This window comes from Helicoverpa zea, chromosome 4 (assembly GCF_022581195.2).
Source record: "Helicoverpa zea isolate HzStark_Cry1AcR chromosome 4, ilHelZeax1.1, whole genome shotgun sequence".
Classification (NCBI taxonomy): domain Eukaryota; kingdom Metazoa; phylum Arthropoda; class Insecta; order Lepidoptera; family Noctuidae; genus Helicoverpa; species Helicoverpa zea.
This window is the reverse complement of record NC_061455.1, coordinates 9444879-9461196: the sequence shown is the minus strand read 5'-3', so window position 1 is coordinate 9461196 and position 16318 is coordinate 9444879. Positions and strand designations below refer to the sequence as shown.

General features: G+C 37.2%; 1 protein-coding gene across 1 annotated transcript; it reads left to right on the top strand.

Annotated features, from left to right (window-relative positions):
• The first annotated feature begins 501 nt into the window (after positions 1-501).
• LOC124629773 (transcription factor AP-4) lies at positions 502-7169 on the top strand. Its single transcript, XM_047163313.1, has 3 exons — positions 502-915; positions 1755-1917; positions 2739-7169. Exons 1-3 carry the CDS (start codon positions 827-829, stop codon positions 3477-3479), a joined length of 993 nt encoding a protein of 330 aa, XP_047019269.1. The 5' UTR covers positions 502-826; the 3' UTR covers positions 3480-7169.
• The last annotated feature ends 9149 nt before the right edge of the window (positions 7170-16318 follow it).

The following is a 16318-nucleotide window of genomic DNA, read 5'->3' as shown; positions in this document are numbered from 1 at the left end:
AATCAGAAATATTTCGATTTTGTGATTTAAAAGTTTCTCATCCGACTAAAAAAATGCAAGAGTCTTTTAGTTACTAGAGTTACTGGGGCCGTTGGGTGACGACTGCAGAGGACGACATGACAGGAACAGTCTTCGAACATCTGGGGGTGCGGCAGAACGATTCAGAAGAATTTGTGCCCTCAACCATAGGTATGCTTACAAAGGAAACACTGGCCAGCAGGCAAGAATCTAGCAAACCCTTCCACAGACCCCGGGTCTGCCATGAGGAAATTACACTTGAAGAAAAAAAAAATCTCTATTTCAGGCATCGAAAAGTGACCTTGTACTCACTTTAACAGGATGACATGAAAATAAATTAATCAACGGATTTCAGTGGGTACATTATTTATCATGAAAATAATTTCAAGCATTCAACATTCTGCACAACACAACCCACAAAATCTCGAACTCAAAGTCTTAAAAACCAATGGTTTATAGCCTATGCTCATTTTCTTTTCAAATGATTTATCTAGTCTATGGTGTACTAAGCAAGCATTGATGTCGCGTTGCCCTTGACTCCCTCTATCTAATTACTGTTTTTAAAAGTTATTTCATGAAAATTAAAAAAAAAATCCTTATCCCGATATTGGTTTTTACCTAATAAGTGAATTAGAAAGTGATTCTGGTGGTCAATAAACTTGTGTGTCCCTTTAAATTGTGTAGCGTCACCTGACTGAGCTCATTGTCATTTCCCGCCATTGTGGACTGCAAATTCATCATTTATATGAATTTCCGTGCGTGTGTCTCAAAATTTAGATGAATAACAAATAATAAGTGCGCCTAAGTAATGTCATTACACGGTAATGACGTTTGTTTGCTAGAAGTGGAAGATTATAACTTGTACGAAGAGGAGGCATCTGATCACGCTTTAGCCAGGTATGGATAACCGGCGTGGTCGCCGAAATCTTTATAGTTTAGTCGTACTCATGTTACCTACTGATATATAAAACCATTTTAATAGAAAAAGTTTGTCATCCTGGTACTAAACACTATATTAAGTGGATGCGCGGGCCATATGATGACGCTCACGCCCCGTGCCGGCCTGTAGTCAGCTGTTGGTCCGCCATGTTTGGTCAAATCGAATAGGCGTAGTAGGCGCCTCTACATATCGCAAATGTACTACTATGAAACTAATGTAGCGTAAATAGTCATTCATGTTTTTAAATAGATTTTTTTGAATAATATTTATAAAATATCAGTCTTTCGTCATGTGCTATATGAATGAATGTATGTATCATGAATCATTACTGTGCATCAATATAAAACACCTTATAAAATTATAAAATATTGTTTGTATGTATTTTAATAAACATAGCACTGTAATAAATAGTATCTGCTTTTAATTCCTAAATATAAAATAATAATAAAGTGAATTGCGATGTATATCTCAATTGTAGAGCATTTTTAACTAATTTTACAAAAGTAATAGTTAACATTGAAACTTAACCCAAACATAGTTGGCCTATGCATCTTTATCAGTCATCTTAGCTAGATTACAGAAATACTTCCATTTAGTGTTGTCAAAACTAAGATTAGGTTTTAAGATATACTGTTACTAACAAAATTATGGATGTATGTCTGAAATAAATTATTTATTTATTTTAGGGAAAAACATTGATTCAAATATTAATACATGTATTAATCTTGACAAATATTGATTATTTTTTGTGTTGAATATAATGAAGATTGTAACTTAATCATTTTGGTTTCCACAGTGACAAAAATCCAAGTTCCGGAAGAAAAACGATGGAGGCAGAGAAAAGGATTCGAAGAGAAATTGCTAACAGCAATGAGCGTAGACGAATGCAGAGTATCAATGCTGGTTTTCAAGCATTGCGCACTCTTTTACCTCGACATGAGGGCGAAAAGCTAAGCAAAGTATGTTTAAATAATGATTTACTACTTGTATCTAGATTGTCCTGGGATTGCCCCTGGGTTGGTTGAAACCCTTTGCAAAAGCTCATATCATGTTAAATAAATAATAACATGTTAATCTTTATCTATGTATTGCATGGGACATTAAAAAATTAAATAAATTACATTATATGATGTTTCCAGTGCTTTCTTCTTTACACTACTTTGTGCACAGTTTATATCCATGGGTAAAGTTTCCTTAGGTTGTGGGCAAATTGGAGGAAACAGATATAATTTTCATAAGTACATAAAAATCCACTTAATTTACAAAGCATTGAAGCTATATGTATTTCTTTTAAAAATAGGATAAAACACAAAGCAAAGACTTCTAAATATTTGGATTCCAAATATGTATATATGTATATTATTTTTAGCTGCCTTGTTGGTCTAGCTGTCACAAGTGCGGCTGCTGAGCATGAGGTCTCTGGTTCGATCCCCGGGATGGGCCGAAATCGTTTTGTGTGTTTTAGAAACTTTTATGAAGCAGCCCGGAGCCTGGAAGTTGGTAATTGATACACCCGTGCATTGGAGAGCACGTAAATGTCGGTTCTGCCACTGATCTCTTTCCGGTTGTGCCATCCCATCTGGCTATGAGAGTGAAGGGATAGTGAATTCATCTGTATCTGCGCAAATGCGTGTGCACTATACTAATATTAGCATTACAGAGTGTTGTGGTCTTAAAAGATATTTCATCACAATGTTATAATTTATAATGTTCAGTGAAAGCCTACTTATTCCTGAGAATTAAGTTTAAAAATTAATTATATATATTTCTTACTTTTCAGGCAGCCATACTTCAGCAGACAGCTGAATATATCTACAACTTAGAACAAGAAAAAACAAGACTTCTATCCCAGAATTGCCAGCTCAAGAGATTACTCAACCAGCATGAAGGTGGTGAAATACCTCTGAAGAAAAGAAAAGGTGAAATTCTAACCCATGTTCCAGCTATCATTCCTGATTCCACTGAGGATACCATCACCAACTCTAGATCACCTGAGCCAGTAGCTGTTATATCTGTGACTAGCGTATCACAGAAAAAGGAGTCTGAAAGCAGTGAATTACGTGTTCAATTAGATCGTGAACGGAGACTGCGACGACATTTAGAAGAGCGTCTTCATTCGCTGGAAGCACAGATTTACCCAAACAATGCCCATGAACTAGCTCGCCCAGTTATACATTTTGACCAGACTGATGTCGCTGAGTGTAAGCTTGAGAGTGAGGAAGTAGAAGCGCCACCAGTAGAACCTACTGTAGTTGCTGCCCCACTACTGGAAGCTGCCATCAAAGCGGAGCCTCGTGTTGAAGTGGAGGTGCTTCCTGACGCGACACATGATGCACCATCACGCTTGTATCTTGCAAGCACTAGTCGACAGAACCTGGAAACAATTGTTGAGGCCATCCGTCACCTCGAGGGGGATCACTTGTTCCGTGAAGAGGCAGGTGATGCGCCTCTGGCGCTCACCAAAAAGGCGGAAAATCCGCCGCCTCCCAGACCGGGCGTTATCGTAGTTAAGCATTCGTGATCGCGTTTAACGTGTTTAGGACTTTAAGCTCGTAAATTTGCTTTCGCTTAGCGAGCACTCCTGACCCTCCTCGAATATAGTTTTAAATTTTTAGTTGTTTAATTATCTTTTCCAAAGTGACGAATCGATAAGTCTGCGTCTTTGTTTTTTTATTAATACGCATTAAAGTCGGAAGTCGAATTGATGAGTGGTATAGAATTACTGGATGCGTTGTCGAGTATGCCGATCGGCGCTGTGCTTAGTTTAGTCTCAAATGTAATTATTAATGTTTAAATTTTACTTTAATTTGGCTTTGTGCAGCATGGGTTTATGGAAAGAGGATTGACTGACTTATGTAAGATTAGATGATGAAGGATAATAGTACACCATGCAGCGTGCCAATATTGTTTTTGTCCTTAGACAAGGTTGAGGAAACAGTAGCTAATGCTTGTTGAAGCATAATTTTACTATTTTATTGATACAACTAAAAGAAATTTGTTGAAACACTACTAGCCATTTATAAGAGATTTGTGGAGGCTTTTTAGTAATATTGATCATAAACACTGGATAGTTTAAACGAAAAGCATTGGGCTTGTGTAGAATTACCTTGCATTCTACTAGCCTAGAATTATTGTATGTGTAATGGTGTCAGAGCAAAAAAAAAACATTTTGCTTGGCTTTTCTTAGAACATTTAGCAGGCTTGCGGCATTACAAGGTCTCTTATCTCTCAGTTGTATTCATTTTATAATTAAACTCCTTTCTCTCATTAATTGATAAAAAAAAAACACTTGATATAAATTGAGTAGGTGCATAGTTCATATGGTGTTTCAGATTAGTCACTAAATTTGACATACACCAACTAATGCTGGTGTTCCATTTACATTAGGTAATATCACATCATAATACTTCCTTGAGCCAAGATACTCAGAATGGTAATAAAGAAATCATTATTATAATTAATTAATACATTGATATATTATAGAATCTTATAATATATTGACTAATATTTATCCAGTGTTGCTGCTTTTATGTTCATGTTAGGATGCTCAGTGTAATGCGTATTTTGAATGTGACATTAGTAAATTATAGGCGCTATATGCTGCCATCCCTAAATTTTATAGATACAGAAATTTTAGAGCATTCCATATTGTTGAATTCTCATTAAAGAGTTGTTCTGCATGAGACAGTTGATTGGAACACAAGTAAGGTGACATATTGTATTCAATTTAACTGTTTAGTATAATTATGTATTGCTTCATATAAGCATTCTTTAATTGAAACTCTACTTTTAGGACTTAATCAGTTAGGATAGATAGTGTAGTTGACAACAAGACAGTGACAATGAATATATCCCATTTTACAGAGTGGTTTATTAAAAATTATTTTACAATAGAATGAAAAGATATAATTATCATGTCACAAGTGAGAAATAATTTGTTATATTCTACATGAAAGCATTTAATCAGTTTCAACTCAGAATTTTAAGATTCTATTGGAATAATAATTATTAGATTATTCTAACTTTGGGATTTTAATAAATTTCTAGTGAACAATCATGTTTCACTGTTTTACTTTAAGATTAAGGTTCACAGTTCTTACATTATCCTGTGACTTAGGTAATATAATTCTCTACAGTGATTAATTAATGTTCGCTTTAATGTGCTGACATTTTTGTTGAAAATAAAAAATGCCGTGCTCTTTTTTTGTTAATACTTTTTCATATAAGTTTTGAATGTATATTAAGTTTGACTCAGCAACAGAGTGGATAAACAAGTACAACGCATTGCAGACATCATAATGCTATGGTCTTGTCCACAGAACCATATGAATTTTAAGACTGATCATTTATTCATTATTTAGTTACGCTAACCATATTGATAGAATAGCGCGTGTGTGTGTTACGTTTATGTAGCTATTTATATGTATGTATGTTGTGATACTGTAGTCCAAATTGTGTTGTGAACCTGACAGCTTTACAGAGATCCATACTCTGTTAACGTTTAGCAATAATAATATTGATCATACATTATGGTAATTATGACTAGTGAAATTTTATGTGTAGGTAAGTTCTCCAATACGGAAATTAAAAATATATTTATACAAAAGGGATCTCTCTAATTCTGTCAGGTTACTTAGTGTTGTGGTGTGATACAAGTGTTTTTCTGTGTATGTATTTTAATAAGGACTTTGTTAATCAGACCGCATACATGGACTCTAAACACGACTAGTGAAATTCCAAAATAAAAAATTTTAAAACAATATTTAAGCAGAAACTAGTAGATAAATAAAAAACAAAATGCTGATGATCATTGGCATTCATCATTCGTGTTTAGAGTGACCCTGTATAAAAACTGTTTGTTCCCGACGCTTACTTCGCACTCTGTTTCTGAGTCCGTAGTTATAAGGAGTTGTCTGCCTACCGCCTTTACATTATGTCAGTATAGGATAATTAACAATGTAACATAACGGACTTGGTTATACTATTAGTGTAGTCAAAAATAGTAATAAGAGATTTTAAGTCAAAGAAGCAAGTTAAATTGTTTAAAATGTGTTATTATTTATGTCTTAAAGTATTAAAATGGTTATTTCTTATTAATTAGTTTGTAAATGATGATCGTCTGTATATTTAATCGACCTCTTTTCTTTGTACATTTAGCTAAAAACCAATAAAACATAAAATGCGTAAAAATTTTACCACTTTGTAAATGTTACTATTAATGCATGCATTTTTCTAAGGATGTTGAAGACTGATATCAGGACAGTCATTTGCTTAAAATGCACATCTTATCGGTCTGCTTGAATGTAATATTGAGTAATCTCAAGGAGAGCATTTGATTTGTCTGTCATTCAGTGTTTAAATATATTTTAGTAGGGCAATAAGCAGTAATTTTTTCCACTTTGTGAAATGAGCTAATTAATGACTAATTTTTTCTCCCAACTGCTATCTCATAGGATTAATGTACCTACTATATGTGCCATGTTTTATTGGTTTTAAGCACATTCAATGTGAATATTTCCATTTTCTACACTCTATCGCATTTTATTATAATGGATATAAGCGAACGTTACTTTAAACAATAATAGCAGAAGAGAACTGCTATTTTTCAATAATATTGTAAGTCGTAAGTGGCATGTTTGGTACACATATTTATAATAATTCATTTTCATGAATAACCTAAAAAATGTTCTTTAATTCATTTATTGGCTAAAATTATGGTTATACCTACTTAAATATTGTTTTACATTAAGTCTGGATAAAATTCATACTTATAATTCCCACAATTATTGCATTTACCCTTAGGAGTTTGTTTTATTGAGCTTCTGGATTTCTGTTTTGTAAGTCTGTAATTTAGTGATAGGGTGAATAAACTCGAAATTATTGTAAAACAGGGCTGTAAATTATCAATTATGTTAATTGTTAAGACCTCTAATCATTTATTTCTCGTTTTACAGGTTTATTTTATAATTATTTAAAAATTATGATTCGGTTTACATTAGATTGATACATTTCACCCTCTCACTAATAAGCTCATGTTCCTATACAGATAATTATGGTACCTATAATATTACTTACAGTTAATATAATGATAAAGTGTAGAAAATAATGCATGGATGTTTCCATTTTGATATGAAATTGATAAAAATATTTCCTCTGATTTTAATTGTACCACATTTGACCTATATTTACCAATATTTATAAAAGATTGATATTTTAGCGTTTCATTTGATATCCTGCCTGACTATACCATTTGGGTTAATTAGTAAAAAACTTTGTGGGTTTTAAAAACTTTCACAAAGCAGCCCGAAGCCTGAAAGTTGGCGTTTGACACACCCGTGCCTCGGAGAGTAGGTTAATGTCGGTCCTGCGTATTTACAGAGTGTACATAGCCAAAACGCATTCATAGGAAACTGCTCGCTGATATTTTGTAATGCTGTTTTTTAATTTGTGATTTCAAAGTATACACGAATTTTGCGTACTGCTCGCGTATAATTCGTAGCTTAGACGTGCACATGCATCATTCCAATTTATACACGGTCAAATTTAACTATATAAAATTTATATTAGGTAAAGCATTAAATAAAAATGGCTTTGAATCTGAGTTTGTTTATTAAAAATGCTAATTAAACAAAAATGTATGTTGCCTTCTAAATTATTAAGTCAGCCACAATTAACGAGCGTCTAACTAAATAATACTATCTTAGCCACTATAGTTATCTTCTAAGTAAACCACTCTAAATACAACTCAGCATGATGGTTATTTTTTAGCATCTTTTGTAGCAGGCATTCTAACAGTAAACTTCTAAAATACTATTAAATGACATCATAAAATATATTTAATTAGCTTCTAATTTTTTAACTCAGTACGTTTAAAATGTAAGCAAGCAACATGCAGCAAGCATAGCTTCTGTCACGGCTCCGGTGCTGCGGGGCTCCGGCGGTCCCATGCGAGCTTATCGTCGCAGATGGTTTTCACGCTCACCACCGCAGCTTCGGCTTGCGGCTGAGGCTGGCCGGCAGAGCCGGCTAAAACTACCTGCGCTTCAGCTCGCAGGCCGCCTCGCCCCTCCGCGCCTACGCGGTTTTGAATTGCACTCTAGGGGTAGGGCAGACAAGACTACGTGGAGTCGGTTTTGCAGCGATTCGTTTTCGTCACTAACTTCAATTTTTAATACAATGTTTTTTAATTAAACAAGCATTATTAATATTTAAATTAACACTAAATGCTAGGTCGTGTTTTAATCAAAATGGCGAGCATGCAACTGCTCGCGAATAGATTGGAATCGTAAAGTTTTTCGCGCCTATTCCAATGTATACACGATTAGTTTGCATGCGGACTAGCACTGTATATTATGGAACAAAGCAAGATACTTTGGCCACTACAAAATATATGCGAGTATTTGCGTACTGCTGCTGTATACATCGGAAGACTTTGTATAAAAAGTGAATTCCAATCTATTCGCGACTAGTTTCACACGCTTGCGTACTAGCCATGTATATACTGTAAATACGCGTCAGTCCTGCGCCTGATCTCTCTCCGGTCGTGTCTAGGGTTGCCATCTCGTAAATCGCATTTTTTCCCCGAACGAGTACGATTTTTTTAAAACAAAATAATCCATTTACTATAACATATACCTACTTAAATTCAATGAGGTGCTAACTTACACGAAAAGTGTCCGGGTTTTCCCCGGACACTTCTTGAAACCCCGCCCGGACGGCCTCCAAACGAGGACAAATCCGGGGAAACCCGGACGGATGGCAGCCCTAGTCGTGTCGGATTACCGTCCCATCGGGATATGAGAGTGAAGGAATGGTGAGTGCACCTGGGTCTGTGCAAATGTTCTGCGCAGTTGGCTGATCTCCTTACATGAGAACAGCCGCCGTGAGTCCTGGATTTATGAATAGGCCGCGGCCTAGGGGCGACAGATTTCAGAAGATAAAATAAAAGTCAAAAAAACAAGGTCCCCTTGGCCGAATTTACTACAAATATGGAAAATTATTATTTACTAGCTTTCACCCGCGTCCCGTTGCCGGATGGTGACAAAAACCTCCCGGGTCTAAGTAACCTCCCCTCTTAATTTTCAGCCAAATCGGTCAAGCCGTTTTCATGTTATGTCGTGAAAACGGAAAGCGGTTTCATTTTTATATACACTTCTGGACTATTGGCCCACGTTAGAGTTTAGGTTTCGATAGCCCCTACCGAAATATTATTCCTAGATTGAACAAAAACTGTTGATGCAGTTTTAAACCTGATACATTTTACCTTCTTTTTCGATCGTATCTAGACACACGGCAGTGTGTCCGCCAAGTTCGAGCAAAAAAAGCGACACACCGGCCGTGGGTTATATTACACGAACCATTTCGGGCCAAATTCGACCCCCCTATAACTCAAAATCTATTTTATTTACGCATATCAAATTTCTAGTATCTGTTGAGACCCCCTCACTTATCTAAAATACAAAATTTCATTAATATACCTATTATAGGTCTTGAGATATTGACGTCAGAAAATCGCTATTTTTACTATACACTCACTGACTGACTGACTGACTGACTGACTGACTGACTCACTCATCAAAAACCTAGACCACTTCCAATGGTCGTATTGACTTGAAATTTGGCATGGAGGTAGGTCTTTATGTCAAGGTAAAGGGAAAAATCTGAAAATGGCCAAGTGTGAGTCGGTTTCAAAATAATGAAGGTGTTTATACCCCTAAGGAACTAAAACGAACTAAATTTATCTATATTTATATAATATATCTTCGAATGGTCGTATTGACTTGAAATTTGGCATGGAGGTAGGTCTTTATGTCAAGGTAAAGGGAAAAATCTGAAAATGGCCAAGTGTGAGTCGGTTTCAAAATAATGAAGGTGTTTATACCCCTAAGGAACTAAAACGAACTAAATTTATCTATATTTATATAATATATCTTCGAATGGTCGTATTGACTTGAAATTTGGCATGGAGGTAGGTCTTTATGTCAAGGTAAAGGGAAAAATCTGAAAATGGCCAAGTGTGAGTCGGTTTCAAAATAATGAAGGTGTTTATACCCCTAAGGAACTAAAACGAACTAAATTTATCTATATTTATATAATATATCTTCGAATGGTCGTACCGATCTGAAATTCGTTACAAAGGTTTGTATTTAGTCAAAGTAAAGTAAAAATCTGAAAACGGCCAAGTATGAGTCACTTTCGAAAATAATGAATGTGTAACTTTGATCCACGAACATAATATATGATAACATGTCATGTCAGTCTGTTGGTAAATCTAGTACATTTAGTTAATCTAGTTTATTTCTTTGTAAGAAGCATAGTGCATATTCAAAACTTAATAATAAGAAAACAATAAAATAAACAACCTTACAAAAATAAATGAAATCCCACCCAAAACAAAAATGTGAAAGACTGCCAAGTTCGATAAAATGGGAATACTTCGCCTATAAAAGAAGTGAGATCTGAATAAGTACCAAGTTCCATACACATACCTTAGTTAAAAATAGTTCCTTTTTAATGATGTTACTTGGCAAGTTTCAATAGAAAATTAAATACTTGATTCATTGCGTTTAGTAGGTTTATAACAAGGTGTGTGAAAACTTGCCAAGTAACATCATGAAAAAGGAACTATTTTTAACTAAGGTATGTGTATGGAACTTGGTACTTATTCAGATCTCACTTCTTTTATAGGCGAAGTATTCCCATTTTATCGAACTTGGCAGTCTTTCACATTTTTGTTTTGGGTGGGTTGTTTTAAATTTGAATTCAGAATACCATACAACATGGAGCTACGCCTAACAAGTCGGATATGCGCCTTGTTAAATTTGCAATTGGCAATTGTTTTTTTTAAATAATAAACATGTTTTATTAAATAAAGGTTGTAACGCGCGCCTACTTTTCGTGGTCGAGTCCATGGCCATATAAGGCCATCGCATGATCACCGAGCCGACCAATACGTGGCCGGCCGGCAGAGGGGTGCGGGGAGCGAGGGCCTACTCTCACGAGCGGGGACGCTCGCTGAGTCCTGAGTCGCCAGTCCGGCGCACGACGCCATGTATTTCGCACGATGTGTTAGCTCTCGCGACCGTGGCTATCTAGTTAAGTACGACGTGTGTTTGTGAACTACCTATGTAACTAATATATTACCATGTCTCTATTCTAATTACAATAAACTTTCTATAACCAACAATGTGTTTGTTGTTATAAGGTTTAATTTAATAACGCGTGTTGCCTCCATGGGCATCTACCAAAGCTCTCATACGATTAGGCATAGAGTTTATCAACCGCTCTATGAAATTTTGAGGGATCATCTCCCATTCCTCTTCTATGGCAGTTTTAAACTCCTGCATCGTCTGGGCAACTGGCTGACGAGCCCTAACACGTCTTTTTAGCTCGTCCCATATGTGCTCAATGGGGTTCATGTCTGGGATTCTGGCTTGCCAGTCCATAACTGTGATGTTCACATCCCGAAGATATTCCTTGACGATGCCGGCCGCATGGGTTCTTGCATTATAATGCATAAAAAGGAAATTTGGGCCCACATAGTCGGCATATGGTATCACGTGAGGTTCTAAGCACTCACGAATGTACTTTTCAGCATTTAATGTTGGCAGCCGTGGTCCTGTTACAACCTGAAGTTGTGTTTTGCCGCTCGCGGATAAACCGCCATAAGGAACCCTCTCTTCAAAGCAACATTGTGCGAAACGCTCTCCCTTACGTCAGTAGACCTTCTTCCTTCCATCATTGAAATGTAACACAATTTTAGACTCATCAGAAAATAGTACACGGCTCCAATCTTGCTGTGTCCAATTTAAATGACTACGTGCGTAATGAAGGCGCGCTGTTCGGTGGGCTCGCGTTAGTTTGGGCCTATTAGCTGACTTAAGGCGGCCAACTTTCCGAAAACTGAATGCGGGACTTAACCTTTCGTGAAAAAAAAAGGGGGGGGGGGGGGGGGGGGGCATTGAAAAATGATCGGACGGAACTGATAAAATAAAAACCGTAAGCAAAAAGCTATAATTTAACCTATCAATATCGTGTCACAGCGTGCACTAATGTCTTATTTTCAAAATCATGAGGCCTCACGAGATCAGTAGAAATAAAGAGAACGAGATTATTATAGGTAATCTGTGTTCCTGCACTGTTGAGCGTGCGCGCAGGTGGGTGTTGTGTAGAAGCGTGGTAGAAAAATAGGGATGCGGGACATGCGGGACGCATACAACGTTTTGCGGGACTATTTTACTATTAATTTCAAAACGGGATTTCGTCAAGCATTGCGGGACGGTCCCGCAGAATGCGGGACGGTTGGCCGCCTTAAGCTGACTTGTGTTGTACCATATCGCGTTCTTTCAACCTTCTCCGAACAGTTCGAGCGTTCACAGATACTCCGTGGAAGTCGCGAAGTTGGTTTTGTACCTCATTGGAGGTAAGGTGACGATTTCTCAAGCTGGTCGTAACGATGAATCGATCCTAACCGATCCTGCCTTTCAGTTGTGACCCGAGATCGTGGCCTTCCTTGGCGACGAACAAAGCCGCCAGTCTCTAGGTACCTCCGAAGAACATTTCGGACCGCAGATCGACTTAAATTAAGTTGAGCACTCACGTTTCTTTGGCTGTGTCCGGCCTGAATAAGTGCCACAGCTTGGGCGGCGACTTCAGGTGAAGTATCTCTTAATCTTCTTAATGTTAATAATAAGTAATATTTGTTGCAAAACCAAAGATATCAATCACTTTTTCCAGAATTAAATCCAAGTAAACCAATAAAACCAAGTTTCCTTAGTACCTATTCGACTGTTTGATATCAACAAACAGGTTCCAAATTGTCTTTTGTTTCTCTAAATTCTGTGTTCGAAATTCAAAAAAAGGCTTGAATAAAATTGTGAATGTGCCAGGTTCAAAACTGCATAATAACTTTTTGCTCGACCTAATATAAAATTTTGGCTAGGACCAAATGAAACTGAAAATACAAGGTGTGCCAATAGATGTGTCCAGAAGTGTAGGTATATAGATAAGGTTTTTACATGGGGCGGCGGAATTAAAGTAGCCTACTCTCATTAAAAAAATATAAATCCGGCACTGGCCGCCGTAGGACATTACTATTTATGACTAGCTGTTGCCCGCAACTTCGTCTGCGTGGGCAATATAGAATCGTCAAAATACTACTTATCCCGTAGGTGCATTCTTTCACGTGACAGTATAATTAGGATTAGCACTTAGCAGTCGCATAGATTCATTGATCAAGGTTGTGTTGTGGATGTGACCATTTATCTAAACAAAAGAAGTAAAGTTTGTGACGTTGTTCAGCCAATTTGGAAAATTATTACGTATGGTGCGTAAGTAATTTTCACAGGAAACAGCTATAATCTATGTCTACATGCTTTGAGTCTGACAAAGCCGTCATTTGTACATTTTCTGCAGCTGCTGCGACTAATCAGAAGCCAGAAAGTCTGTCAGTCTTACCATAATATGGATATCGTCTTGTGTAGTTGACTGGATTGTAGATAGGTAGTCGCTCCAAGCAAAATATTGGTACTGAAACAGATTCGGTGACTGGAAGCCAACACCAACATAGTTGGGGAATAGCTGGATGGATGATAAAATGAGTCATCATCATCAGCAGGCGCATAGGGTAGGATAGTTTCACTTACTCATGGTAAGGCTGACCACACATTAGGCGTGCGCGATCCTCGGGCGTGTGAGTAGCGCGGGCGTCGCGAGCGCGCTGCGTGAACGTCGCGTTTTGCTGCCCTGCGGCATGTGTGAAGAGTGCAAGCGACGCGCTCGCGGCGAGCACGCGGCAAGCACGCGGCGCTCGAGTTGCGTTCTTACCCCTTCGCCTGCTATCCCCGCCGCCCGCTAAACGCCTTAGCAGTTAAACGTCAAGGAGAGCGGCGCGTGCACGCCGCGAGCGCGCTGCAAATGCCGCAGGGCAGCAAAACGCGACGCTCACGCAACGCGCTCGCGACGCACGCGCGGCGCCCGCGCTACTCACACGCCCGAGGATCGCACACGCCTAATGTGGGGGAGGCGAGGCCTAAGCCGGTACTCCACCGAAATGTTTGCATTAGTTCACGAATAGGCAAAATGTACGTATCTGTGAGAGTCCACTTCATGTGTTCGTACTTGAAACCTGTAGTTTTGCCAAGATTTTCAGAATGTACGCTCGCAATTTGTCATTTCTTTTTGGAGCCAGCAAATCAAAAGAAACATACCTAAGTGTTGTATACTGTGCGTCACTACCGCACACCGAGAAAATTTCGCTCTTGCGGAGGACGTTTATATACTATATTTTGTGTCACACGTAAACAGGACGACAGTAAGTATCCACCGAAACACTTTCAAAGATCTGATGAACGAACAAATCAGACCTGACTTGGTCACCTGGGGCCAATCAGAGCTCTATGAAGCGATAATACGCTTTGGCTGTTATTGTGGTTTCTGAAAATTTATTCACCTAATTCAACGATGAATGTAATTCTGATGGTACTATTAAGAACACTTGCTTAGCGCAGAAGCTGACGTTGGCAGGGCCCCGATTCTCCTAAGTTAATAATGTCAAAATCGAATAGAAATCGAATCGCAATATGATCGTAATAGCAGTTTTAACCATATCGGGCATTCTGCTACTAATAAAAGACCAATCGTATTCGATTGACATTTGATTGGTGTGCGATTGGTCTGCTATTTTGATGATTTTGGTCTATACGGTAGTTTGCTGTACAATCATTTTGCAATCGTAAATCATTTGCAGACAAAATGATTCATTATTGAATGACAGAAAAGGATAAAAACGTTTATTTCAAAGAAAAAATAGCGGAATGCCACATACGCTTCAATAGTAATCGAGTCGGGATTGGATCTCAGTCGAATCGAGTCGAACGTCAATCGAAGGTCGCTTAAGTAAAATTAGGAGAATCGGGCCCCAGGTCAACTCTTTTGACTTCTCGAATAGGATACCATTGGTTTTTGTGCAATGCACACCTGCAATGCATTCTGGATTAGGGTAGGATATAGGTGGATAGGATTTGCAACAGAGAACAATTCTGTCTTTGTGATTAAATGACATCAAACGTAGTTTTATATAAAAGGTGTTTTTTAGGGTTTTTAGACTTGGCTCGGGTCTTACTGAGACTGTTCGTAATCGTGAACAGTGTATTTGCGATCAGAAGTTGAAAGTAAGCATGTCTCTGGTATGCGGCGCGTAATTTGTACGTTTTCAGACGCATAAAGCATTTTACGTGTGTATGGTATTAAATAGAGAGAGCTCCCATTTCTTATCTGCACTTTGTATCAGGGCTTGTTTTTAAAGCTACAGAATCCTACATTACCTACCTCACGCTTAGCAGCGCTTGCGAGAGATAGATCCTCATTTCTTCTACGATTAAGTTTACATATTTTGCATCAGAAAAAATAATTAAGGTCTACTTAATACTACTCACTCAAAGTAATTTGTTTTAAGGCCACGACATTAGTGGAAGATAAGCTAAACTATGTTTATGAAAAAATCCTGATATGAACTCCATCTGTAACTTTAAATGATAATTAATTGTTCCACTAAAGTCATCATTTTTGACATAATGTTCAAAAAATAATTTAGATGGCACCGTTTTAAATTTGGCTGAGAACTATTAATTTTCTTTTCATCAAGGTAATAATTATAGTTGGATTTTGATGTGGCACGGCAAACTGACAAACACTATTGAAATGTCTATCGAAAAATTACACTACGTGTTAAAATATGGTGAATTACGGAAAATACACAACTCCATCTGTTGAAATAATAATCCTCTATAAAGAATGTATGGTAATATTGTCATTTACCACCTCGCTCCTTTGACAAAGTTGATGTATTTTATTTACCACAGATGGAGCTACTTTAACCTTGGCTAAACAAAATTTTCATATTTTTTTTTCTTCCGAAGTTACTTATAAAGGTGTGATTTTCTGTGTAAAGATTAATAATAGGCCGATCAACTAATATAAGTACAACATTCAAATGTACAGTTTTGACAAATAGATTGCGTGTCGTAATATTTTACATCTTGAATTCACAAAATTAATCATATCTTTTGATAGAGTGAATCGATTTCGATGAAACAAAAACTAAGTAATACCCCAAGTTACGTAGAATTTTTGTATATAAGCATTGTCTGCATTTAATTCGTAGATTTTACGTGAATCCCGAACAAACAAACAGATAAACAGACAAACAGACAAAAATGATGGAAATGGATTCTGTTAGTTATCCTTTAACATGCTGGCTATTTTTTTTGTCAATTTCTTCAATGTACAAAAATTACTTTTCTACAGATTTATTATATGTATAGATTGTAGAGCTAAGTACCGAGACCAAATGGCAGACCA